Source organism: Anguilla anguilla, chromosome 2 (assembly GCF_013347855.1).
Source record: "Anguilla anguilla isolate fAngAng1 chromosome 2, fAngAng1.pri, whole genome shotgun sequence".
Taxonomy (NCBI): domain Eukaryota; kingdom Metazoa; phylum Chordata; class Actinopteri; order Anguilliformes; family Anguillidae; genus Anguilla; species Anguilla anguilla.
In genome coordinates this window covers 8,192,299-8,220,144 of record NC_049202.1, presented here as the reverse complement: position 1 = coordinate 8,220,144, position 27,846 = coordinate 8,192,299, and the positions used below count along the sequence as shown (strand labels likewise).

Here is a 27,846-nt window from a genome sequence, read left to right as displayed (position 1 = left end):
AATCCAAACACTGCCTGTTTGCAGACCAGTACGATAATGTGAGGTCCCATTTTAACATGTAATAACTGTAGGCTTTATAGTGTTATATAACAGCAGGCTTTGTAGTGGTATGTAACTTGTAGGCTTTATAGCATTATAGAACTGCAGGCTTTATAATGGTATTTAACTGTAGGTTTTATAATGCTACATAACTGCAGGCTTTATAATGGTATATAACTGTAGGTTTTATAATGCTACCTAACTGCAGGCTTTATGGTGGTGTGTAACTGTAGGCATTACTATGGTGTATAACTGTAGTCTTTATAATGTTATATATTGGGCTTGCGACTCCAGGGTTGCCAGTTTGATTCCCATGTGGGGACACTGCTGTTTAAGCTCAGGTGCTTCAGTGAAATGCGCAGTGTGCTGAAACATCGCTGCTCCTGAGTCATTATGCCTGAGAGCGTCTGCCAGTTGCCAGTAAAGTAATGCACGTTAAGCATCCGCTAAGTGAATGCAACCCTGATGGTAAATGGTGGGTTTCATAGCGGTATTGGGGGGGGGGGGGGAGGAGGTGAGAAAGCAGGGGACTGACTGTTCAACCACTTCTGGGGAAAACAGATTTTGAGGCGTCAAAAACTCACTTCGACGCGTTCGTATCTCTCGTTTGCGTGTGCCCCCCCCCCCCCAGGCGGTGCCCTACCCCCCGGCACGCCTGCCATTCCGCTCAGCCAGCTGCAACAGCACCCCCTGCAGGCTCAGACGCTCACTGCTGCCGTCACTGCTGCTCAAAACCAGCAGGTCTTCCGCTTCCCTGCCGGCCTTTCTCTCACAGGTCAGTGTCTGTCTGTCCGTCTGTCTGTCTGCACGTCTGTCCCAAACTTGGGGGGGTGGGGCAAGAGAGGGATGACAGGTAGGCCAGGGTCAGATTTACCTCTTGGTTTAGGTAGCCTGGGAAGGAGAAGTCCCAAAATAATACCTTAATGAATTATACCTTTAAGTTGTGAGGTCACAAATATGTGATTAGAATGTTGTTAACTGAACATTCTAATGCTGATGTAACCATCACTACTGGTAACTGAAAGCAATGGAGTTGCTAGAACACTAGCTTAGAATAAGTAAAAAATAAATAAATAAACCTACTCTTCGTGGGTTAAAGAGCAGCAAAGACCTCCCTGTTGACATTCTCACACCCATTTGAGTGTGCGAAGATGAAACTATATATTGTTGGATGGGCTCGAATGCTTACATTACGCATGATATTTCCTTACTGACGGATAATTAACGTTAATAAATACGTCTTGGATTGTGTTTTCTTGAGTGATTGCCCAAGTAGATGCATGCTCTCGAGCATGTCCTGGCGGCCCTTATGATACCTGGCTTTCAAATAAAAAACTGACACCGATATTTTGTATTTCTCATTAATGGAAGAATGAAAAGAGTTGAAATTTGATAGAAAGCTTCAAAATCAGATATAATTAATATTAGGTTATTGCTTTGCTGTTATTGGTCTTTTTTTCTTCAGTGTTAAAGAAAACTGCTTCTCTGCAATCTATTAATTTCTACTTCTAGCTACTTTCTACCCCTCCCTCCCTGTCATTGTTGTTTTGGTTTTTGTTTTGTTTAACTGGCTAGCTAATGCTTGGTGACAGAAGCTGTCCAGGTAGGTCACACAAGGCCAATTCTATCAATTTTCACAGTTAATATTTCAAAGGTGGCTTGCTTGCTTTGCTTTAGCGAAGCTAACTTGCTAACTGTGAGTTCTCATACAAGAATGCTTCCGTTGTTTTTTAAAGTTTTGCGTCAATATAATTTAACCCCAGAGTAACAGCATTGCCTGCGGATTACACGAGTTCCTGGTGCGTTTGTTTTTTTGGGGTTTTTTTTTCCCGCAAGACCGGCTCCCTTTGGTTTCCCGAGCCCGTCGGTGAAGTTAGCCGCGGCTAACGGCGGCCGCGGATGCGGAGCGGGGGGGGAACTTGGCTTCCTGTCAGGAACGTAGCCGCACGCTCGCGCGAGCTAATGATTCAGCGGTGTCACCTGGGCGGCGTGCTGGCGTTCCTAGGCTGTGTTTTTCTGGCATGTGGAGAAGGAATTTGTGTATACAGCCATAAGTCGTAAATCAAATCTTTTTTAACCGTTCTCTTTCATGTAATGCTAATGGTGCCGTTCAAGGGCAGCTGAGGTGGACTGTTTGTTTCGCAGTGATTGTGATAGAATGAGTAAGTAACGTTTTGTTAAAATCACTCCTCCTCTCTCCCTTTCTCCCTCTTTCTCTCTATTTCTTCTCCCTCTCCATCGCTCCCCCCTGCTGCCTCTCTATCCCTGGCTCTCTCACTCTCTGTCTCTCCTTCCCTGTCCCTCTCTCCCCTCTCTCTTCTTCCCCCCTCTCTGTTTCTGTCTCTGAAACTGTCTCTTTCCTCACCCCTCTCTCTCTCTGCCCCCCCTTCTCTCTCTTCCCCCCTCCTCTCTCTCTCTCTGGCTTTCACTCTCTCTCCCCCCCTCTGTCCCTGCCCCCCCTCGCTTTCTTTCCTCTCCCCCCCTCTATCTCTCTCTGTCTTTCTCTCTTTTCTGCGCCCATTCTGTCCCTGCCCCCCCCTCTCTTTCTGTCCCCCCCTCTCTCTCTCAGGTGGAGGTATGGCCCAGCAGCTCCAGGCTATCCAGGTCCACCCCACCACCCAGCAGAGCTCTGTCAGCACCAGTGACAGCAGCCCAGAGATCTCCCAGCCCTCCAGCAGCTCCACAGGTGACTGCCTCTCTGCTCCCATTGGCTGGGATGCCTTTTAGGGGCGGGGTTTCACTGAGGGTACAGCTTTACCCCTTCCTTCATTGGATGAGTTGCCTTTTAGGGGCAGGGTTTCAATGAGGGCACAGCTTCACCCCTTCCTTCATTGGATGAGTTGCCTTTTAGGGGCGGGGTTTCACTGAGGGCACAGCTTCACCCCTTCCTTCATTGGATGAGTTGCCTTTTAGGGGCGGGGTTTCACTGAGGGCACAGCTTCACCCCTTCCTTCATTGGATGGGATGTCTTTTAGGGGCGGGATTTCACTGAGGGCACAGCTTCACCCCTTCCTTCATTGGATGAGTTGCCTTTTAGGGGCGGGGTTTCACTGAGGGCATTGCTTCACCGCTTATTCCTTTGGTAGGTAGACACTTTAGGAACACACACACAAACACACGCACATACAGAAACAAACACGCATATGCACACACACACACACACACACACACACACACACGGCTCCTCCTCTGCACCTGACTAAATCCACAGTCTCTCCCCCACAGGGATGACGGCACAGCCTGTGCGATCTCCCTCGCTCCACGCGTTCACAGACACCCTTTCACTACACATCCGTGAATCATCTTCAGTTCTTCCATCTTTTCGTGTAGGCCCACCATTCCGAGGCGTTTCGAGAAGCTGTTTGAAATCTGTTCCTGAACGCCGTTTGAAATCTGTTCCTGAGCTGAGATACTCATTACTAATTTCCAAAAAAACATTTACTTGCACTTAAATAGATCGTTTATGTTTTCCAGACTGCCTGCTATTACAGATTTAAGTGGTTGTAGAGCTTTGTGGAAGTGAGGTTTTGGTGTTTGTGTTCTAACAAAGTCACTCTGTTTTAAGAGTGCCCGCCATATGCCAGTCATGTCATGTAGTAGAGTTTAATGCAGATATGAACATTTTGAATCCCTGGTAGCATGGAACTGCTGAATGCCTAATTGTAAGTAAGAGCTTCAGATAGGCTGCCATAGCTGCAAAGCACTTCTTAGAGAAATTACACACGGCCAGTGAATTCCCCTGAAGTTGTTTCCAAGGTTTTTTGGGCCCACCACCAAATTTACGGGCAGATAAATTAACGGTGATTCAGCCCTTGTCAAAATATAGCTTGACATATGTTCCAAACATGACGTTAATTTGTTTAAAAATGTAACGTGGTGTCTGTAACCGCAGCGTGCGCACAGTTTAGCTTCAGCTGATCAGGCGTGCAGCAGCAGGGTTTAATTTGACCGGCCAGTGTGGAAGCTGCCTGCCTGCTTTCTTCCACAGTGACTGTAGCGCCATCTAGAGTTCAGAGGAACACACAGTCAGTCAGTCCCCTGGAATAAAAGCCGTTCACTTAAAATCCCATTGAAAGGGGAGCGTGTTGTTCTAGATCTCAGCAGATCCAGTGAGGTTGGAGACATGCCCCTCTACCAGAGAGACAGGGAGACAGCCCCCTCTCTCCAGCAGGTGTTACTCAGCTGTTTGGTTGTAAATACCTGGAGAGACCCCCAGGGAGCTCACACCAGGGCATATGGGTCAAACAACAACAACAACAAAAATAAAACTGTTTGATTATCAGTAAACAGCAAAAAAATCAGTATTTCGAACAAGATGGGTGACGGTTTTCAGAGAATGGCCGTCAGCTTTGGGGGGAAAAATGAGCAACGATAAAAGACGAAGAGAGAAGTGACACAAGTTTTGAAATGATTGTGGGCTTGTTATTGTGTGCTACACTGTGGTCGGTAACTGCATTAAGTCACTCCTACTCGCCTCCCGCGTGCTGTTTTGGGTCAGCAGGAAGCGCTGCACAGTTTGCCTCGTCATACCAGAATGACTGAGACCACCGCCGAAACGCATCACACTTCAAAGCTTCAGCGTAATAGCAGGAGTCACCACGTGTGTGTGTTTTCTTTTGTGTTGAGGTGAGGACTGGTGATCAGCAGCTTTAATTGATCAGTGAAAGGCTGTGTGGCTTTTCACAGGGGCTCTTCAGCTACTTCTTCCTGGGGGGCAGAAACTTAAAAAAAATTTTTTTATCCTAAAACAAGTGTTTGAATATGAGGCTTTGTGCTCAGGAGATGCTTTCTTGAAATATGCAAATCTTTTGCTTATTCTGTCACTAGAGGGAAGTTGCAGTTGCAGTGCGTTGCAATTTTTAATATGACTGAATGTTTAAAATTAATTTTCTTATCAAAGGGCCAAGCGTTTGCCTATTCAATTACATTTTACTTTATGTGTGTAGTGACTTTTGCAGGGACTGTCACAAAGACACTTCGCAGGAATTTGTGAAAACAAGAAAACTGGGAAGGACGGGACCTGAACTCCCAAGAAGGGGTGTAAAAAAATCCTTGGCGAGTGGGGAAAAAAAAACAAACACGGGTTGGGGGTCCACATTTGGCCCCTGGGTCCCCAATTTATTGGCCCTTCTTCTTGATTGGCCCATGACTCTAACAGACACTCTCTCTGCTAGTGGATCTGGTAGATCTCCCGTACGTTTACATTACAGCAGCGTTGCCATGGAGACGCGGTTCTCTGAGCAGGAGAGAAAGTCCCCTTTGCTCACATGGGCCTCCCCAGGCCCTTGTCGGGGCTGGGGGCCACTTCCTCAGACACCTAAGCACTTTGTTCTTGCCATCTGTTCAAACCAAAACGGGAACAGCAACCTGCTACTTCCTGTCCCGCCTGCATGGGGTGGGTGGGGGGAGGGAGTTCTTTGAAATAAGGAACCGCCCCCACAAAACCCCCCTCTCCCTCCCCCATGCAGGGACTGGACCAATGACTTGGCCTCCTAGATAAAGCCCTATGATAGATCAAAAGCCAATGTAGAAAAGTAGTTTATAACTGTATATAGTTAAAAGATTGAATTAACAGAAAAACTATGTAATGGAAGATGTTTAAGAACCAGTCGCTCAAATTGAATGATTTCAGGAGCCTTTATTGCGGTGAACAGAGCAGGAAGTTATATAAGCATTTATCAGGAAGTCCTTCATCTGACAGGAAGTTGCGAGGGCTGATGGGGTGGGGTCAGTGTTTTTGTTTAAACTCACTCAGGCACAAGTCCTCCCCTGGCCTGTACTGGGACCCTTCTGGATGTTACCCCTCTAAAGGAGACTTTGTCTGTCGATGGTGGTCTGTAGAATCTCTAGTTACTTATAGAAACTCTGAGTTGGATTAAAGGGGTACAGATCTTTTATCTCAAGCCTTTTAGCTTCGGTATGTGGATAAGAGCGTCTGCAAATACATGTACATGTGACCCCCCACTAGTCTGATCAGGATTGTGATTGGTCCCTGCATCTCTCTCTCTGATCAGGAGTGTTGATTGGTTGCCGTGTCTCTCTCCTCTCTGTAATCAGTGGCGTGATTGGTTGCTGTGTAGCTCTCCTCTCTGTGATCAGGATTGTGATTGGTTGCTGTGTCTCTCTCCCCTCTCTGAATGCAGTGAGTGTTCCCGCCACCATCGTCACCTCCTCGGTGCCTACCTCCATGGCGGGTCACATGATGTACCCCAGCCCGCACGCCGTAATGTACGCCTCCGCGCCCACGCTGTCGGACGGCAGCCTGGCCGTGCTCAACGCCTTCTCCCAAGGGCCCTCCCACCAGCAGGGCCAGGACACGGGTGAGCCAATCACTGAGGGGCCTCTAACACCACCGGCCAATGGGAGAAGGGCATTTACAGTGAGAGGGAGCTTACTGTCAGAAAAAGTGGAAGTCCTTTAAAATACATTTCTGCACATTCCTCTCTATAGTCTAGCAGTGTGTTTGCATATATTTTTGATATATGTTTGTTTATATTTTCAGTTTGCATTGAGTGATAGGCAGTAATATTTCTGAAAACAGGAAGAAAACATTTCTGTATTTTTGAGTCAGATAATTTTGTAATCGCTGTTTAGAACCAGCCTTGTGCATTTGACAGTTATTCTCCACCACAGGACAAGAAGTTGAGTCAGGTCTGTTAGATTGGTGTTCTGCATTCTGATTGGTTCTGGAAATTTTAGAATTTCAGTTTGAGCTACAGTTATGTTATAGGTCATTGGTTGTGGTGACTTGAATCGCTGCTTCCAGTTGGTGCCCCTTCTACACAAGAGCAGGATTTGTCAGAAATAACTGTCCAATGGTGTATCAGCTAGGCACGTCCCTGAACGTTGGCCAGGCTTTTCTCACAGGTAGCAGCTTGATCAGGCTCATAGTTAGGGTAAGCTTATGAGCTCAACCGGTCGGGTTGGTGGTGGCGTGAAGTCACGAGCCTGACAAATACTACTTGGCGGTAACCCTGACCAATCAGAATGCAGTGAATGTGTAATGCTGCTGGCCCATTGACTTAGGGCTGTCTGGAGGGCGGCAGTGTAGCACAGTGGGTTTAGGAACTGGGTTTGTAACCGAAAGGTCATAGGTTCGATACCTGGTTAGGACGCTTCCGTTGTACCCTTGAGCAAGGTACTTAACCTGAAGTGCCTCAGTATATATCCAGCTGTATAAATGGATACAATGGATGTAAAATGATATGTGAAAAGTTGTGTAAGTCGCTCTGGATAAGAGCGTCTGCTAAATGCCTGTAATGTAATGTAATGTAATGTAATGTGATGTAATGTAATGCTCCCCCCCCCCCCCTTCCAGGTGCAGTGCCTCAGGTGTTCCTGGCCGCTGGCCCCCCAGGGACGGTGCAGATCCCGGTGTCTGCAGTGCAGTTGCATTCTGTAAGCAAACCCCCCCCCCCCCCCCCCCCCCCCCCCACCTTTCAGACTGAACTTTAGGCCTTCGCCTCCGACCTGTGGGCCCACTGCAGCAGCCCTGGGAAAATTAAGATCGTTTCCCCTTCTTTTTCCAAAAAAACTAATCTTAGTAGGATTTGTAGCAGGGTTGCCGGTAAATTCCATTTCAGTTACGGAAGTTAGTTTAAATAATTCCCGGGCTTAAAAAAGATTAGATTATTGAACTTGCACTTCCCTCATGGATGGGGATTGGTCAACACTAATGCTCTCTTACCTTCACCTATGGTGATTGGTCAGCACTAAAGTACTCTGTTTCCCTCGTGGATGGTGATTGGTCAGCACTAAAGTACTCTGCTTCCCTCGCAGATGGTGATTGGCCAGCAGTCCGGCGGCAGCAGCAGTAACCTGACGGAGCTGCAGGTGGTCAACCTCGACGCTCCGCACAACGCCAAGAACGAGTGAAGGACGGACGGACGGACGGACGGACGGACGCGCCCACGTGCACAGGCGGTCGCCAGGGAAACGCAGACACCACGCAGAGAGCCGACTGCCACCACTATTTATTGATGCCTTCTCATGGGTTTTATATGTCCCAGAACACAGAAAGAACGATGGAAGTGACGGAAAGAGATGAGGGCGTCTCCTCTCTACGCTCTTTGGATCAGAACTTGTGCGGCTGAGAACCTTTTGTTCCTGTTTCGGTTTTTGTCGAATTCCCCCCCCCCCCCCCCCCCCCAGTTTTAATAGCAACTTTGCTTGCAATATGCATACACTGCAGGTGGCCTGGATCCATAATTCTGCCAAAGAGACGTGCGTGTGCGTGAGTGTGTACGCGTGTGAGCGTGTGTGCTTGCGCGTGCGTGTGTGTGCGAGCGTGTGTACGCGTGAACGTGTGTGTGTGTGTGAGCGTGTGTGGGTGCGCACGTGTTAATGCGGTTTGATAGAGGACGGATGGGAAACAAGATGTGGAAATATGTATATATTTTTTTTTCTTTTTCTATTGATATATTCATATTTTAAGCCTGTTTGTGCAACTGTATGTGAGGTTTTTTTTTTTTTTTTAAAAGCCTTTGTTTTGTACGCGTGTAAGTGAGCACAGAAATGGATAATATAGGCATTATGTATACAAAGCGATGTTAAAACACTCGTGTGAGGTGTTCGTGTGTGTTCATTAGTGTGGAGTAGGAATCCGGAAGGTTCTCCTCGGATGAGAAGCCCAAGTTCTCATGGAATATCGTGCCAAAATACTGCTCGTCAGGAACACAGCCTGGGGTGGGGGGGGGGTGGAATTTGGTTGAGGTGCGGTTAGCGCGCCGAGGGAACCCGGTCTCCTCCTCTCCCTCGTCTTCATCATCACGGCCTCTCCCTGCACTGCCTGGCCTTCACGCCTCTGGCCTCCACGAGCACCGGCGTCCTGCACACGCTGCCCTTTGACCCCCTGTGAGCTGGGACGTGTTTGAGTTCTTTCAGGACTCCTGGCTCGGCGAAGGCCCCGTTCTCCAGCCTGTCGGAAGCACCCCCAGCAGTAATGTGCCTGTGTGTACAGTATGAGCCTGTGTGCATGTACATGTATGTATGTACGATATGTTAGCGGGCAGAATGTATGAGTGCTTTGTGACTTTTGAAATGTGTACGGAGGCCAGCTTGCCACTAGTTCAGCTCCAATTCAGTGCCCTTTCACCTGCTACAATGCCCGTCAGGTGACTGAACCTTTAGGGTCATGTGACCTGAACAGAAAGGAAACAAACTCCATCCTCTCTCTCTCCCTCCGTCTCTCCCTCTCCCTCCATTAAATTTAGGCGTTCAGCATTCTCTCTCCCTCTATTCTGCCATTCTTCTGAAAAAGGGGCTTGACTGTTGAGTATAGCTTGCCTTTTTGTGGATAGATTATTTTTCTATATGTAGTTTAAATTTGTCCACATCAGAGACGACAGAGTAGGCAAAAGCCCAGGTTATTAACCCACAAACTTACAGAAAACTGTAAGCTCATGTATTTTTTTTTGACATTTTGTCAAAGATTTTATTTTTTAATTATCTTTTTTATTTTTTTTTATTTTTACAAAACACATTTCTGAATTTCTTGCGCATCCTTGTTTGATGATGAATGACAGTCGCGTGGCGGTGGAGTCGTGGGAGAAACGAGGTCAGGGTCACGGCCTCTCGGTCAACCTGACCACTGAAAGTACACTGAAAGTGTGTGGCGGTTTTCTCGCCTCGGGAGGGTTCTCGCCCCGTCCCTCTGGTGTTCTGGCGGTTGTGGGGTCCGCGCGCTAGAGCCGCTGCCTCCGCCTGGTTCCGTCTACCTCTCTCGCCCTCGTTGCCGAGGCGACCTGTAAACCGTTGCGCTACGGGAGTCCGCCGCGCCCAATGGCGTGCGAGAGGCGGGGCTTGCGGTCGGAGGGAACCGGGTTCGAGGCGCAACACCACGCCCGTGGATCCGTGTGCGCTTTTCTTCAGGAGCAGGAAGACTGGTGGGGAAAAAGAAAGTGAACATTTTTGGTTCTGTGTTTTTTTTTTTTTTTGCCTTTTTGGGCAGTTTTGTCTGCATATCATAAGATTTTTCTTTTTTTTGCATCGCCCTTCACTTTGTTTGATTTTCTAGTCACATGTCGTTGGTTTTCTTTTGTGTGCCTACTGCTCTGTCATAAAAAAAAAGAGTATGACTTGGGTTTTGATAAATGAAATGGTTCAACAGGGATTTTGTAGATGTGCATTTTTCTTGGATTATCGACTCCATATACGGTTTATATTTAAGTAGTACATTTTCTGCCTTAAAACTATCATATCGTGATAGCAGGGAAACAAGGTTTTTGTGAAGTGTAAAGATCAGTCCAGTGCTTTTTCTAAGGTTCACTCATTTCATTGCATTTCGAGTGGCACTTCACTGTGTGTTTTTGTATGGTGCATTTTGACGATCAAACAGAATGGCATAAACGGGGTACACGGTGCTATCTGAATAAGGTAGTGGGAGGTTGCAGGTTTTTGTTTTAGACCAGTGCTAAAACATCAGACTCTGCTTATATCAAGGTCTTGATTTTTCAATCGGGTGTCTCGGTGCTGGGCTAAAACAAAAACCTGCAGCCCACAGTGGTCCGTTCCGGGTCGGATTGGAAACCCCCTGGGTTTAGAAGCCTGAAAGACAGGGGCGGGAGAACCGTGTTCCAGGGGGGCTGGAGGTCCGTTTCTGGATTTTACGCCGACCTTTTGGCTGTCAGTCGTCGAATTAACCTGATCATTTGTGAGCTTACGTTTCACCCACACTTATGTTTTCTCTCGTGAGTGATGGATAAAGACTGTTCTGGAATGTAATTGCCACAGTCTAATCTGTAGGTGAACCAGTGTTTTTGTCTACAGCCAATTAGTTAATTAAGCCAGGCTAATAGGTGGAAATAAAAGTAGAAAAAAATACAGCCCCCTCTAAACGGGATTCCCTGTCCTTGCCGTGAAGGCTGGTGTTTAACACTAAGGTTTTTTTTTTTTGTAGTGTGTTATTTTAACGGACCACAGAGAAGCAGTCCTGCCCTTGACCCCCCCGACCCTTCCCCCGAACCTCACACAGGGTGCATTCCCGACCACTCTCTGACCGCCCCCCCCCCCCCCCCCCCCCCCCCCCCCCCCCCCCCCCCCCCCCTCTTGACAGAGCCATCCCCCCAGTACTGTCCAAAACCTGGGTCAATATGTGTATGCATGCTTGTGTAACATGAAATACTTTAATCCTGTAGAATGAAGGTAAAATTAGGGACAAAAACACTTCAAGCACATCACTGGAAACTTCCAAACACAACAGGAACCACAATCTCCAGTTATATGAATGAACGCACTTGTTCTCGATATTCATAAAGTAATAAGATAGTCTGTAGAAATGTAAGTGCTGCTTGGAAGGTTAAAGTATTTTAAACAATCATTTGACCCAATCATTCAGTCTGTACTGAACAAAGGTCAGTACTGGGAGCAGAAGCACTGGATGAGGTCAGTGTCCCTCTGTCCCTCTACCTCATTGGCCGATGGCAAAATGAGGTCATAAAGGTGGCATGTGATTCTCGACAGGCAGATGGCGCTGTTTCCCTTCTGCTGTTCAATGCCTCTTGTGTTCCCAATTCAGGCTCTGTACCGGAGAGAGAACCTGCATGAACTTTGTGTACAAACATCTGTAGATAGTTTTGTATTCTGAAAATGCAGACACAAGAAAAGCCATGAAATATAAATGGTAAAAAAAAAAAAATATATATTTTTATAGATGTTTGAATCAGTGTTTATGTTTCCAGTCTGGGGGAAGGGCTGGGGGTTGGAGAGGAGTAGAATCAATTGTCTTTTTCTGGGTGTTCATCTTTTCTTCCCTCCCAACTGTTTATTTTGAGTGGATATGGGTAACAGTCACTTTAAATTGTCTTATCCAATCCTCCCCACATTGGCCAAGGAAGCTGGTTTAGACTGCTACGTTGCTAAGCGTGTATTTCCCTTTCAAATACTATTTTTTAAGCTGGTTTGTCCTCACAGATGAACTTGAGGAATGCTGTACACTATGTGTAAAGCAAATTTATCTTTTAATATTGCATAAGATATTTCCCAATTTTGAAGAACTGACTGAGAATAAATGGCAGAATTTTTTGGCAAGGCATAGGAGTTACTCCAACATTAAACCTTGACAATTTGGTGGAAATTCTTTTTTTTTTTTTTAACTAAAGAGGATATTTGATGCCGGATGTTTTGTTATAATGTATGTGGCAAGATCAGCAATGGATATTGTTTTACTTCAGTTTTTGACTTCCAGAGTTTGTCTGAGGAGTTCATGTATGTAACACAACTCTGTACAGAGCTTTCTTTTGTAATAAAAAGAAGGACAAATAAATACCTTCAATAAATGTATGATTTGTGAAGTTTGTCTGCGAGCAATTTTCTCCTACTTCCCATATGTATAATGGTCAGAATTCAGTCCAAATTTGTCCTTGACTTTTATTCACAATTGAATGCACGCAATTACACTTTGTAGCAAAAGCAGTCAAGCAATTTTATTGATGGCTGATCTCAAACTGTGTTTGCAAAGATGCAAATGCAGATTTGCATGAAATTATACATCTAATTAAAGGACAAATGTAGACTGAATCCAGGCTTATTTCTGTCTTTGTATGCACATGTAAGTTTAATTGCTATATGGACGCACAATTTTGTGAAATAATTGGCACACAACAGGTCAAAATATTTTCCAGTGCATAAATGGAGGGTTTGGCGAGGTGGAACCTGCCTAACCACCCAAAATCAGTGACCCACGCTTTTACTTCCACCCTTCCGCTGAACAAAACACTAATATTTGTTCCAGTCACCTTGAAGATGCATTTTATGTGTGTACATGGGCCACTATTTAACTGGGGCAGTGCAATGGGTAGGACTGTCGCCTCACAGCAAGAAGGTTGTGCGTTCGAATCTTGACCTGGGGCCTTTCTGTATGGACTTAACATGTTCTCGGCTTGGATCTCCTCCGGGTACTCTGGTTTGCTCCCACAGTCCAAAGACATGCAGGTAAGCTAATTGGAGACTCTAAATTGCCCATAGGTATGAGTGTGTGGGTGAATGGTGTGTGTGCCCTGCGACAGATTGGCAGCTTGTCCAGGGAGTGCTCCTGCCTCTCACCCATTGCACGCTTGGATAGGCTCCAGCACCCCCCTGCGACCCTACTCAGGAAAAGCAGGTATAGATGATAGATGATGGATGGATGGACTATTTAACTGAAAAAAAGTTAAAATATATGAGGCTATAGGTTTTTGCCATCCATTAATGATGACTGACACCTGTAATAAGCCTTTCCCTAGCTCCTAAACTAAACCAATGTAATCAATCTTATCCTTACCTAGTTCCTAACCTTAACCCAACCCTAGCACAAACAGAAACCCTAATTCCAACCATAATAGTCTTATGTCCAAGTGAAAACTGCAAAATGTAATTTTTTGATGCAAATGGATAGGAAATCATCTTTGGAGAGAAATTTGTAAAGAAAAATGGACTTCACTGGAAAAAACAGCAAAATATAAAAGACTGTAGTCTTATGTTTAAAAAGAGAAAAAATGCTAAATTCAAAAAAGGATTATTTTTGTTTTAGATGGATAGGAAGTCATGTTTGTCTAACAGCCATAGAGAAATACAGAATAATAAATGTCTATGAAGAAATTTACAATGAAAATGGGCTTCAATGGAAAAAACAACAAATTATAAAAGACTATAGTCTTATGTCCAAAAAGAGAAAAAATGCTAAATTAAAAAAAGGATTATTTTTGTTTTAGATGGATAGGAAGTCATGTTTGTGAAACAGCAATAGAGAAATAAACAAAAATAAATCTAAATTATGAAATTTACAATGAAAATTGGCTTCAGTGGAAAAAACTGCAAAATATAAAAGACTATAGTCTTATGTCCAAAAAGTGAAAAAAATGCTACATTTAAAAAATTATTACTTTTTGTTTTAGATGGATATGAAGTCATGTTTGTCTAACAGCCATAGAGAAATACAGAATAATAAATGTCTATGAAGAAATTTACAATGAAAATGGGCTTCAATGGAAAAAACAACAAATTATAAAAGACTATAGTCTTATGTCCAAAAAGAGAAAAAATGCTAAATTAAAAAAAGGATTATTTTTGTTTTAGATGGATAGGAAGTCATGTTTGTGAAACAGCAATAGAGAAATAAACAAAAATAAATCTAAATTATGAAATTTACAATGAAAATTGGCTTCAGTGGAAAAAACTGCAAAATATAAAAGACTATAGTCTTATGTCCAAAAAGTGAATGCTAAATTCAAAAATACTTATTTTTGTTTTAGATGGATAGGAAGTCATGTTTGTGTAACAGCAATTATGAAATTTACAATGAAAAAGTTGAAGGATACCAAAAGTGGTCATCTAAAACCAACACAATAAATTAAGGGCTTACTGTACACACAACAGCACTGGCAGTTGAGCATTTGAGGCTGTGAGTGCTTGGACCCCTTAATTGCTGCTTGCAGCCATCCTTGTAGTTGATCTTGTTGTAGTTGTTATAAGTTTAGAGAAAGATGGAGAGAGAGAGAGAATGGTTAGAGAAGAATCAATAAACAACTTGTAAAGAAGGTTAAAAATATTTTAATAAACACAGCATGGAAAGAAACAAAACAAAAAAAAAAACAATATAAAATTACAATACATATTTACATCCATCATAAAACATGCAGGGATTAAACCATGTTTTTTTCTATAGTGGTATATTTAAAAATACTGTCGTTCGTTTTAAAACAAGGTTTGTGCAAAGATGCCTGCCATCTAGGTTATTAAAAAGCACACAAGCCCAAAAAATGTGAAATATAATTACTACGTAATCCCACTTCATTGAAATGTTGCTCTTTTTTTGCCAAAGTGTCTCCTCCTGCTATCCATAAAAGTGTAGCGCTTTACACAGCAGGATCTGAACTGTGGATGAGTGACCGAAGCTGTTCATTTCAACTGGACACAGAGCCAGTCTTGAAGCTGACAGTAAGATTGAAACTATCTGAAACGGGACACAGAACCAGTCCTGAAGCACACGGTCGGACCGAAGCTGTCTGAAACTGCACACAGAAGCTCCCGGAACTCAGATATGATGTACAAAAAAGAGCAAGGTTAACACATAGGCTGCAGTCGTCATAGTAACATTCCTATATGAAGATGCACGATAATTCAACAGAAAGTTAAAATCATCAAAAAAACAAAAAATAAAAAATAATAAAATACACCACAGTTGCCACAGTTCTTCTGCGTATTCACACCAAACAAGAGACCTTGAGTAACCCTCTCAGAAATGGCTAAGGTGTTAAGTACTCAACCGCGTTAAGCACTTCATACCTGTAGATCACATGACTTTACCTCTGCATATCAGTGATGCAGCTGGTAGATTTCATGCGCTGTCTGTCACTCTGAAAAGAGGAAGGGTCTGTTTGCAACAACAGTCAGAGAATACTATCCCCTTTCAAAATGTCAAGAAATGTTATTCATGGAGGGGGGGGGGTTCTTTTAAGTTCAGTACGCTCAAAAATGCGCGATAGTACTGAGAAAGTGCACACTACTTAGAATCATCAGGCTTTCCGACCTTAAAGTGGTAAAGTGACAGTCACCTCATGGTTAAAAAAACAACATCCAATGTAAAATAGCACCTACAGTTAAAAAATTAAACCGCACTTTTAATACTTATATTAAAACATGACACAGCCTTTGGCCCAAAAAAAACAAAGCAAAAACAGAGAAAAAACATGAATAATGAAAAAATAACCTGACGTTAGGTGAATTCAGGTCATTTAATGACAGTTAGGAGGAGATTTTGTTTTTGGATTCTTTTTTCTTTATGTTTTAGACAGGCCAACATAGCAAACCTTTCTTTTTTTGTTGTTGTTGTGATTAGTGTCTATCTGTTGACAGGAAAGGGAATGGAGTTTATTGTGCTTCTTAGAGTTCATGACTTAGGGGTGAAAGAATGTATTTCACTGATGAATGTGCCCAGATTTTTTGAATGCACCCCAAAAGGGACATAAATTTACATAAATTTCAGCATCTCTACCAAGAGCGAAATTCAAAGAAGTCCTTATCACAGGTCAGTGGTTCAGTAAAAGTTTTTACACCAAAAGTTCTCACCAGTAACATCATTCTGAGGGCACTGCAAACACTCACACACACACACACACACACACACACACACACACACACTCACACACACACACACACACACATCGTCACTTGGCTGATGCATCAAAATGATAGAAACCATAGAAATCAGAGCCGCTTTGTAAGACGCGGCCATTTTCTGCTGAATTTCGTCCATTTTACCTCTTATTTTTCTGTTTAATAAAACCCCCACACTAAATAAATCATTGCAGTCACCAGAGTTTCTTGTAGATCATCTGTACTGTCTCCAGCAAGAGGCTGCCTCTGTGCTCAGAAAGACATCGTCTACCAGGAAATAAAAAAACAAAACAATGGCAAAACTGAGTCCTCCAGTTAAACGGCACCTAGGGTACTTTGTGAAGATCGCGAAACCCAGGGAAAGCGGCTGATTGGTCAATTTGGACCACGTATTTCATGCTCAACTTTGTAAGCACGAGCAGCTTTAATTTTTTATTTTTTATGACTACACGCAGGTTGTAAATGCTACAACAAAATACTGTGAGATAATCCTTTTTTTCCCAAAAAATGGAAAAAGGAAAATCTCTAAATATATATCTCCTACTCCAGTTAGCAGGGTGCTTTTTAAATAGGGTATTTTGTATTGTTGAACAGCCTAGGTGCCCTTAATGAAGTGAAAGCGTATGACTGTAAAGCACGAATGAGTGACACTGACTACACGCCCCTCACACAGCAAAACAAACACGTCAGTCATTCACCATATAACGTCAACGTACAATATAACGTAATCTATTATAGATTTATTACATATTAAGTAATTACAGATTACTTCTTTTTTTTTTTTCTTAAAGGGTCTGTTTACAAAAAACCCAGTGAAAATTATCCTTAAAATTACCCTATAAATTGTACAGATCTGAGAAACCACACCGGAGAAAAACACTCAAAATAAACTCCAGTAAAAATGGGGTACTGGAAAATGGGGGACTTGGATCCACTAAGTCAGCTGACCGCAGACCTGGGTCAAGTAAATTATTTGAACCCATGTTTTAACCCCGCAGATGCCAGTGAAACTCCTGAAGATTAGATCCTGCATCATTAGAACCTTTCTTTCATTAGATCATTTTGGCTAGTACAATGTTCGCCGGAACATTCTCAGGGTATTGGCAAGGTGTGCTTTCAAATTTTTACTGGCGTCTAAAGAGTTAATACAGAAGGTCATAAAAGTCCACGCAATATTTCTCTTTCTGGTGCAGTTATCTTTATATCATGACTTACTTCTTTTGAGAAAATGGGCCTAACCAAAAAAAGAAATAATTGCATGGCCTTCCACAAGTTAAAATATTTTGAAGATTTATGTTACCTCCCGGGTCTGGTCTTTAGCTCTGAGGGCCATGCTGATGAAAGAGCTGAACTACTTGTTCAGTTTCAGTTCAGTTTCGCCAGTTTGTCACCTCAAAACCACTGGCAGCCGGCCTCTGGCACTGTAACCTTAACCCCACGACCGAACCCCTTCCGGGTCAACGCGGGGTCACTGAGTGGCCTGCGCTCAAACGCAGCGTCTGACACTGAGACTCCAACGGCTCTAATGCCAGGGCTCTGCCATGTTCTGTTGGCTCTGTAGCAAGGCTGCACTGTAAAAAAAAGTCTGTCTTAACAAGCGTTTTAGTTGTGTAATGAGACTTAATTTTTTTTTCTCTCAAGTAGAAAATATTAGCTTGCTTGAAGGTACTGCTTGCTTAAGTGAAATTCTTACCCCTTGGCAATGACTCATCTTGAAATGACTCAAACCTCTCACCTGAAACTGAAAATAGTTATGTCTTACTTAGCAAATAAGTAATAGAAATAAGATTTTAAGTATAAATGTAAGGATAAAATACTTGATTGACTTATTTTTTAGTTTTTTTGCAGTGTGTACCAGACCTGGTGAAACAGGCACTGGAAACTCTTCAGCCAATCAGTGACAAACACAAAGCTAGAATAGCTGCAGAGACAGCTGGCTGCTAACCTATTAGCTAATTAGTGCACACTACTCCCCTTTGCTATCAGCTTCTGCCCAACGAGCGCACACAACCCCCTCTGCTACCCGCTTCGGGTGAACGAATGTGCACTACACCCTTCTCTGCTACCCGTTTTGGGTGTACAAGTGGACACTAGCCCGAGTGCACAACGTGGTTAGAACAACTAAAAATTTGGTATTTAGCTGCAAGAAAGCGAAGAACTGAAAAGGTATGTGTGTGTAAGAGCCTAAGAGAGAGATTAATAAATGTGTGAGTCAGTCTGTGAGCGGTGGATTGTGCCTTTTGTTTAGGAGAAAGAAGTAGGACAGAGAGAGAGAGAGAGGGGTTCAGAAGCCAGAGTCGCACCTCTCAAAGACCCAAATTTCACAGCCCGTCCTCAGCTCTGAAGATGGCGTTAAGGGCCAATACCTTATCCCTGTGTCAGTGCGAGTTCGTCCGTCCGTCTGTCTGTCCGTCCGTCCCCGATTCTAAATTTTAATTCCTCTTTCCTGCTTTCAGATATATAGTTGCTTGTTTTTTTTTTTTTTGCTTCCGATACACAGTGTGCTTCAAAATAAAAAAGGCAAGTTTACTCACTAATAAGTATCATATCAAAACGCTAGCAAGTCACTTCTTGTTATAAAAACCCAACAAAAGAAAAAGAGGGTCTCTCTTGGGGGTGACAGAGACCTCAGCTAGATTCACAGCAACGTTCCACTCATTCCGCGCCCCCCCCCCCTCAAACAAAATCCAAAAATCTGCACAACGCCCCCCCCCCCTCCCCCAACCCTCACACACAATACAGAACAACGACCCACAAGATTTCACAGAAACGATAAAAAACATAACCGAAAAACAAAGTGCAAACACAGCTGCCGACCACCAAATTTAGTGTTGCTTTTTTTTTTCCCAAGCCCAATATTGGATTTCTGTGGCAGTGTATATCCTCACAAAAAGACCCCGGCGTTCCTTTTGCTGGTGTAACAAAAAATGTTTTAAATAATAATTCCCCAAAAAACAAGGACATCGACAACCAAAAGAAGAATCCTGCACTAACCCACGCTGGGTTAGAGCTTCTATAGTTTCCACAGGAAAACGATTAGGGATTCGATCGGGAACACTGCTCCGATTGGACTTCCTCATTCCGAAAAGACGGGGCGCTGGAGAGACCCAGCCGGTCCGGCGGTCGCCGGGCGACGGTTGCCGGGCGCGGTCACACGGGCTTGGTGTAGCCGAAGACCCCCACGGGAAAGTGCTTAACGTGAGTGGGCCACTGAGCGGCCAGCTGGAAAAACTTAACGTCGTTCCACTCCACACCGTCAATGGAGACTACGGAGAGAGAGAGGGGAGGGACGGGGACGGAGAGAGGTGGGGAGTGAGCGAGAGAGAGAGACGAGAGGGAGAGAGCAAGAAAGAGGAGATGGGGGAGAGAGGCGTAGGGAGAAAAAACATAGCTATGAATTATACCATACATGAGTGCATAGTTTGAGAGCGAGAGTTTTGACAACATAACCGAGCCTCAGTGTGCGTATGTGCTGGTGTGGGGTTTCAGGGTTTCAGCACTGTGTGAATGCATTTGTGTGTGTCTGTATGCGTGTGTGTTTTTTGTGTGTGTGTGTGCGTATGCGTGCGCGTGTGTTTGCGGGTGCGGTACCTTACCTCTCAGCATGGTGTGCTGGTGTTTAGCAGTGCAGATCAGCCGGCTGATGCCCTCGATCACCTGACTCTTGGAGTCCAGATCTTTCTCCTTGGGCTTCTTACTGAGAAATATCACTGTGGCACAGAAAGGGGAGGAGCCATCACTTCTCACGCATCACTGATGACTCATCCAGACAGACACACAGCAGAGGGGGCGTGGCTAACTTCCGCCTGCAGGTGGACGTGTACGCTGCGTTTAACGCGGGGGTGTGCCTGAGACAGAGGGGGAGGGGTTTACCTTTCTTGTTCTTCTCCTTGGTGACCACGGTCATGGACATGCTGGGGGAGGGCGTGAGCTCGCCCCCGCTGGGGATTCGGCTGACCTGCAGGGAGCGGAAGTTGCTCTTCAGGGTGTTCTTGATGCCCACGTCCCGCCTCTCCCCCTCCCTCTTCTTATCGGGACCCTGCCACGCCCAGTAATCCACCTGCAGCCCCATCACCTCTCCACCTGAGCCCGGAGAACTGAGGCACACACACACACGTGCACATGCACACACACACACACACACACAAGTACATATACGCACATTCATACATAAGCACACACACACACACACACACACACATACAGAGACACAGAGAGACAAACAGAGAGACACTGGTCAAGAGCCTATCTGCAAACAGTTACAAATTGGCACATGCTACACAAATGTAAGAGACACTACCACATTACATAAATGCATATTGATGTGTGTGTAGTATATGTGTGCGCGTGTGGACGTGCATGTATGTATGTGTGTGCGCATGTGTGCATTTGCTTGTGTTCTTACCCAGCTCCGGAGAGTGCCGTGGAAACTGAGGGGGAGGGGGGAGGGGTGCATGTCATGTCCTTTCCATAGGCCACGCCCCCTGTCTGTGGGGGCGGAGACGACAGCATGCTGATCCCTCCCACCATGGCGTCGTCTGAGTCCACTGGGAGAGGGAAAGAAGAGTCAAACATGGGCAGCAGTGTGGAATAGTGGTCAGGGAGCTGGACTGTACCTGTGGCTGCAGATTCAAACCCCTGGCAGGGCACTGAAATTGCACTCTTGAGAAACTGAAATTACTGCAGCAGAATATCCAGTATTGATTTACCGAAAAAAAGCTCTAGAGGAGGGTGTCTGTTAAATGTCTCCGTGATATAAAGGCCAAAGATGAAATAATGCTCAGAGAGAGGACTGGGGGTGTGGAAAGGTTTTTTTTTTAGGGGGGGTGACGGGGGAGGGGGGGGGGGTGCTTAGATAAATCACCAGCAGCCTGACAATTCCATCGGAACTCCCTACTTCAAAAAAAAAAAAAAAAGAAAAAAAAAGAAACATCTAGAAATGTGTTTTTGGATGGCTTTGGTGGAAAATAAAAAACCATCTGGATGTGTCTGATTTGTGTGAGGTGTGATGGATGGACCCGGCTGTGCCTCAAACGGGCTCGGCTAAGAAAGCAGGCCAGGCGGCCAGGGAATAAAAACAGAGCAGAAAAACAGCTCCGAGACAGGCAGCCCGAAGACGCCCTAGCGCAGAGAATTCTGGGTAATGTGGACATCAAAACTGACGTCAGCGGAAAAGCACGGAGAAGGAAGCGAGGCAAGCATTTAATTGAATTATTTTTACATTTTAAACAGCAGTACGATTAATGCAGGTTACTGACAAATGGAAAAGAAAACCTCCCCCCCCTCCCTCTAATGTTCAGAAAAAAATGACTTCTTTTTTATGATAAAATGTTTGGTTATGGTAACATTTTCGTGTTGAAAATCCTCTTTCATGTGCAGGCGTGTTGCCAGCGTTTAAAGATTTAAAATATTTAATATATGCATTTGACCCAGGTCTGCAAAGAGAGAGAGAGAGAGAGAGAGAGAGAGAGAGAAAAGAGACAGTGTTCAGGTCCTGAGAGGTTATGCTACTGTCAGAGAGAATTCAGATGATGTATCTTTCAGCAGCTTGGTTCTCTGTATGTCCGTGCACTTATTAACCACAGGGGGGCAGTAATGCTCTAACAAGGTCCCCAAGGTCCCTGTAGCATATCATTACAATGGCCCTGCTGTAAATCTCACAGTAAACATGATTGGATCCCACAATGCAATCTGCCCTTCGCTTTTATAATAGAATAAGGGCATAGTGTTTGCCCTTGAAGATCCACAGGATGTACAGGGTTTATACACTTCAGAAACCTTACTGTGGATCTGATCGCACAATGCAATCCACCCTTCACTTTTATAATAGAATAAGGTATTCAAAGTGTTTGCCCTTGAAGGTCCACAGGGTTTACAGCATTTATACACTTCAGGAATCTGACTGTGCATCTTACTGGAGATCCGGACTGATGCATCCCACAATGCACTTCACCCTTCACTTTTAGAATGGACTAGACCCGTGGCCTTCAGTTTTGCCCCTGGAGAGCCACATGTACAGGTGTACAGGTTTTTCTTTTTTTTAATCTTCAGAGCCTGGCTGATGCATCCCACAATGCAATTCACCACTGCCCTAGGGAATGTACTGGATTAGTAGTATTTTCTCTTGTTCTGGGATCTTGGGAGGACAGCAGGGTCTGGCTGGTTCTTATTTTCACATAAAAATTAGCAGTCTCTTGATCCCAGGCGAGGTGAGTTTGCTGTGTAATCAACAGTTTTCTATTAAATACTGAGTAACAACAAAAAAACAGCACACCCAGTGGCTCTGCAGGGGTACTGCACCACCCAACACCACTGAACTACATAGAAACATCTCTCATATAAGAAATTTTGCTGTTTATTCACCTGAGACTCCATTCTGATGCCACAGGGACATTGGTACTGCCAGCATAGATTAGGCTGTTTGTCATTTTGTAGCAGTCAGAATGTATCTACATTAAATGACTGTTAACAGACATGACTGTGAGTCAACAGGAAATTGCACACAAATGCTTGTAAGTGCTTACAAATGCTTCTAAAAGTCATTTCCTTCAACCCAGCCAAGGCTTCTGGCTTTTCACTTTTAAAAGCATAGATCAGCTCTTTAATCGTCAGATCAAATGAGAAGACCACAAATAATGCACAGAAGTAGGTGCATCAATTTAATTTAGAAGGCTACTTGTTCCACTAGCTGACAACTCAAAACTATTTATAAAAATTAATAATTCTTATAGTGATGATATTTTCATGGTGTGCCAGTTAAAGAGTAAATTAAAGTTTGGGATTATGCAGCTGGGCTACAGCGAGCATTCTTGACAATTGATTAATCTCTCAGTGCTAATTAATTGCTCAGAGCTAATTAACCTCTCTGTGCTAAAATATAAGCAGACTCATCAGGGAGAGGGACAGAGCCATTTTGTTTCGGCCTGCCTAACCCCACCTGGGGCTACATCACGAGTCTTCCTGTCAATAAGCGGCCCACTTTCTCCTGATTGGTCAGGGCTGCAACCTCCGACCCTGGCGACAGGAAGGGGAAAAGGAAAGCAGGGAGGAAGCCGAGTGGCGGAGGAGTTCGTCTCTCCCTGCGTCCGTGTTTAGATTGGCACCTCCGGCGCGGTTTCTGTGGCCGAGGGCCCGTTTCTAAGGGCAACGGTAACTATAACTACAGGTAGAGAAATGGAAGCACCAGTGTGGGCCACTTAAACAGGCAGTGTGATCTTGAAAGACATCCAACCCTCCACAGGAAACAAATGAAATAAATGCTTTAGCATGGGGCGAAGATAAACGCCCATACCATTGAACAACGAGGGACATCGACCTCACCATATAAGGGAGCGACAGCACCAAGACCATTCCGGAAAATGTGCAAAGGACCATTAGAGTACCATTAAAGCACCATCAGCAGCCTGTCTCCATGTTTTTGTTCACTAACTGAATAACTAGTAAGAAAATCATAAAATACTGTTTAGTAAATGATAAAATGTGTCCAATCAGCTGCTGCTCTGTACTGTGTGAGCTCAAAGGGAGCAGCTGCTGACCGTCAGGCGTTTGATTTAAAATAAGCAACAACTCCAAAATGCCATTAAAAGATTAACAGGCTATATTCATTAATTACCAGTCATCCCTGGCAAAAAAAGACCTTTAGATCACTTATGATGTGAGCCCTCAGCCAAAGGTCCAGACGGGCTAAATGAGCCTGCCCCTGCCGTTACTGCATTCTAACGCTTTCATCAAAGGGCAAACAAAAAAACGAAAAAAAGGAGGTGGGGCCTACCTGAGGTGGACAGGCTGTGCTCTACGATTCCCACTTTCACCACCTGAAAGACACAAACACGCAGGTTACACACACGCAGACATATGCACGTGCATGCGTGCACCAGATCTGGGTCAAATACGTGTTTGCTTTGGATTCAAATACTTTTCTACACTTTACTGGTCTTGTCTGGTGTATTGAAGCCAATGAAATACTCTCAAAAAGTACAAACACTGCCTTCTGGTCATAGTGGCAGGCTCAATTACACCAGGCAAGATCAACAGAGCACAGAAAAGTATTTGAATCCAAAACAAATACGTATTTGACCCAGGACTGGCGTGCACGCACACACACACTCATACACGCACACACACACGTGCATACACCTACACACACACACACAGCGGTCTTACCCCGATGAAGGGCACAAACTTCTGGCAGGAGTCTTCGTCGGGGCTGCGGACAGAGTAGGACAGCGTTAGTCAGGCTTCGGCCTGCGGACGGAGCGCTCGGCACGCGAGTCCGGAACTTTCTCTGATGGCATGAGGGAGCGCCAGAAGGGGGGGGGGGGGAAGGGGGGGTAGGGGGTGGGGTCAGAGTGCAGGGTCACACAGAGACAACTCGATGGAGACGTGTCCGCGTCGGACAGCTCTGTGGACACGTCCATCGCAGCTCGATGGGACACGGGGGGTCGAGTGGAATGTGCGCCGTGTATGGGAAGGGGGGTGAGATGTTACAGAGTCACCAGGCTGTAGTTCCCAGCTGCCCTCTGACCCTTGACCCCTGACCCCATGACCCTTCTCTTTAGCAAAGGACACCCGTGCAGGTGCCCAGCTAACTGACAACTTCACATCAAACGCACTCTCTTTTCATCACCGCATGATGGGAGTTGGCGATTGGCTGCACACCTGTCCGTATGTCTGTGGGAACGCAGTTTGTCCTCCTCTGAACCCCATCTCTCATTATAAACTTCAGTTCCGTAGAACTGTCTCACTGATCCACAGGACCAACGCCACACCCTGTCCTGCCACTACACAGCTTCGCCAGACCATAAGCAAGGCCTTATAACCAGACCACGGTCTAAAAACTTCTTTGAAATACTCCGAGCCTAGTGGACAGAAGCAGTAAACCAAAAGATGGTTGAAAATCTGACTGAATATTTAGGTAAGATGTAAAGTAAGTACTGTCGGAAATTCAAAGGGTTACACAATTTCACAAATCTGCATTTGACACAGATATGCTAACAAGACAGCCCGCGTTGGACGGATCTCCTTCGAAAAGGAGGTACACAGCAGTTGTAGATTTCAGAGAGAGTCTGTTCTGGTCTCCCCTGGTTATGCTGGTATTTGGGGGCGACTGCCACCCAAGACCCCCTCTCTTCCCTCTCCTAACAGCCAAGTGACTGGTTGTGACCTTTGTTTACACGTCAAGCACAGACACACCCTTCCTCCAGAGGGCCGACAGCCAATCGAGCACTTGAATTAGGAGGGGGCGGTGCACCGCATGCTCCAATGACAGTCTATCCTCGATTTCCCCCATCGACATCCTTCCTCTCCCCTCTTCTCTCTCTCTATCTCCCTCCCCTCTCCCTCTCTCCCTCCTGTTCTGTGTCAGAGTTGCTCTGAGGTGAGCGCTAATCCACAGGACTGCCCAGGGTCAGCTCCTTCTGTTCCGTTTGGCTCTCGTCCAATCAGGACACCCGCAGCCCGCTCTCATCCAATCAGAACACCTGCAAACCAGGTCCTGACCTACCAGGGCACCTGCGGCCTGAGACCTCGTCCAATCAGGCGTGGGAACAGAGTGTGCCTATTCTGCCATCAGGCTCACAGTCATCTGAAAACATGCTAGCTGTTAGCCGCCTCCCGCGTGCACCCACTGCCTGTCTGTGCATGGTCTGTGCGTGTGAGCCAGTGATCACTGCCGACGGTACAACCGTTGCCAAATGTGTGTTATCACACCGCTCTCAGGCACAGGTGCACTTTGGGAAATTTGCGGCCTTGGTTGAAATGATTGCACTCCGCGATGCCGAGCTGATTACAGATCAATCTGCAGATTCGTTTCCACTTCCAGGATTAAAATGCACACACGGGAGACAAACAGCTCTTTCTTCTCCCACAGGCTGCCGCAGAGACTCTAATTCCACATAAACACACAACGGCATTAAACAGAGCCTTTTTTTAAAAGATGAAAAGTTCTAAAATTATTCTGATGCGGTTCTGAAAATGGCACTTCAGGTGAGTGCAGTGGCGCGCGATAGAATACAGAACACTTAATCAAATAACCCCCCGATCCCCCCAAACTGCCCCCCTAACCCCCACGCCTTGCCACACACCACATATCCCAAGACCTGAAGTTCTGCTGTTCTGGTGTGATGTCGCCACAGACAGGACTCTCTGTAATCGCTGTTAACACACTTCAGCACAGCAAATAAAAAACCACACGCACACAAAAAAGGCGGGAACGAACACAGACGGACAGGAAATGGTTAATATTGAAAGAAAAAGAAAAAAAACACCCCAAGAAATCCAAACAGGAGGCCAAGAGCAATGCGCGGGTGACTGAGTTCACAGGTGAGCGAACGGGAAGAGGACGTTTAAAAAACAGAGGCAAACCGTGAGGGAAGCGGGAGGGGAAAAAAAAAACACAAAATAAAGAGAAGGATAGAAGGACAATCAGATATACCTGATGTAAAAATCAAAATACAAACTTCTCTTCCTTGAATGCAAACAAAAGGGGGGAAAAAGAACCAAGATGCAGGAGTTACATTCGATACAGTCTCCAAAAAAAGCCCTCTCCACCCGCAGAGTGAACACAAAGTGCTGCTAGCACACAAACGGGGGAAAAAAACAGGCACAGAGATCAAAAGAACAGAAAAGGTGCTTCATTAATAATGGACCTATCTCAACTTCTAACGTGCTTTATTTTCTCTTAGTCTCTCTCTCTCTCTTTATTTCCTCTCCCTCCCTCCCTCCCTCTCTGAGAGCGAGAGGGAGGGAGCAAGAGAGAGCAAGCGAGCGAGCCGGCCCGGAGGTGTTCAGTTAACTGACCCCCACCATCACCATCCAAACTCAGGGCAGCCCCATTCCAATGAAAACAACTACAATCAGCCAAACTACAACAGAACAATAAAGATTATACTACAAACAAAAAAGATCATATTACAAATTGGCTCTACATTGAAAAACCACAAGATGGACTAGTGATAGAGAGCTGTCAACACTGAAGAGGCTGTGCTCACACTGCAATGGAGACAGAGCTGCATTTCCTCATTAAGTGCACTACAATTCCCAGAAGTCTCTAACTTGCCCGAAACAAAGATTAATATCCTCCAGGGAGAAGAAAGGTGCTGCTAAAATTTGGCTACACAATATGCAACTACCTTCCACAGCCTGAGAGACAGCTGTGACCCCTAATTATGCATTATTATTTAAAACTGTCATAATTGTTTTTCTATTAATTACTATTATACATTTTTGGTTATATCCATTCAATGCACATTGTATTGTTGTTTGGGTTTAATCTAATGTCTTTACATAAAGCACATATACACATACATTGAAATATGTCTTGCAAATAAACCATGTGGAAATAAACTGGACTGAGAGAGAGAAAAACAGAGACAGAGAGAGAGAGAGAGAGAGAGAGAGAAAGAGAGAGAGAGAGAGAGAGAATGAGAGAGCAGAGAGAAAGAGAGTTGATGACCTGAGAGGTTACACTATTGTCAGATCTAATAAAACGATAAAAATAAAAATCGACCACATCATAACAGAGAAAACAGTAGCTGTGGAAATTACAAACACACATTGACTGAGGCCACTTTACACTTTAAATAAAAACAATAAACAAATCCCACAAACTCACAGATCAGGGTCAGAAACAGAAGACACAGCAAAAATGAAATGTTCAGAGAAACGGAGCGTGGGAGCAAAGCAGAAAGAGAAAGGAGGAGGTAGAAAGTGGGGATA

General features: G+C 44.9%; 2 protein-coding genes across 4 annotated transcripts in view; one reads left to right on the top strand and one right to left on the bottom strand.

Annotated features, from left to right (window-relative positions):
* LOC118221944 (serum response factor-like) overlaps positions 1-8,999 on the top strand; it is a 39,722-nt gene extending 30,723 nt beyond the window's left edge. The window contains exons 4-8 of one of the 2 annotated variants that reach the window (XM_035407398.1): positions 671-814; positions 2,609-2,725; positions 6,183-6,359; positions 7,358-7,437; positions 7,819-8,999. In XM_035407398.1, the coding sequence (XP_035263289.1) occupies positions 671-814; positions 2,609-2,725; positions 6,183-6,359; positions 7,358-7,437; positions 7,819-7,914 (614 nt within the window). In that variant the 3' untranslated portion in view covers positions 7,915-8,999. The remainder of the gene's footprint in view (positions 1-670; positions 815-2,608; positions 2,726-6,182; positions 6,360-7,357; positions 7,438-7,818) is intronic. The other variant, XM_035407399.1, reaches the window with a different exon arrangement.
* Positions 9,000-16,300: 7,301 nt separating this feature from the next.
* Positions 16,301-27,846, bottom strand: part of si:ch211-126j24.1 (phosphofurin acidic cluster sorting protein 2) — a 94,700-nt gene continuing 83,154 nt past the window's right edge. Inside the window, exons 19-25 of one of the 2 annotated variants that reach the window (XM_035405486.1) lie at positions 26,564-26,596; positions 24,295-24,337; positions 23,903-23,945; positions 20,537-20,678; positions 20,005-20,228; positions 19,728-19,841; positions 16,301-19,397 (exon numbers count right to left, since the gene is read on the bottom strand). In XM_035405486.1, coding sequence (XP_035261377.1) covers positions 19,282-19,397; positions 19,728-19,841; positions 20,005-20,228; positions 20,537-20,678; positions 23,903-23,945; positions 24,295-24,337; positions 26,564-26,596 — 715 coding nt within the window. In that variant the 3' untranslated portion in view covers positions 16,301-19,281. The remainder of the gene's footprint in view (positions 19,398-19,727; positions 19,842-20,004; positions 20,229-20,536; positions 20,679-23,902; positions 23,946-24,294; positions 24,338-26,563; positions 26,597-27,846) is intronic. The other variant, XM_035405487.1, reaches the window with a different exon arrangement.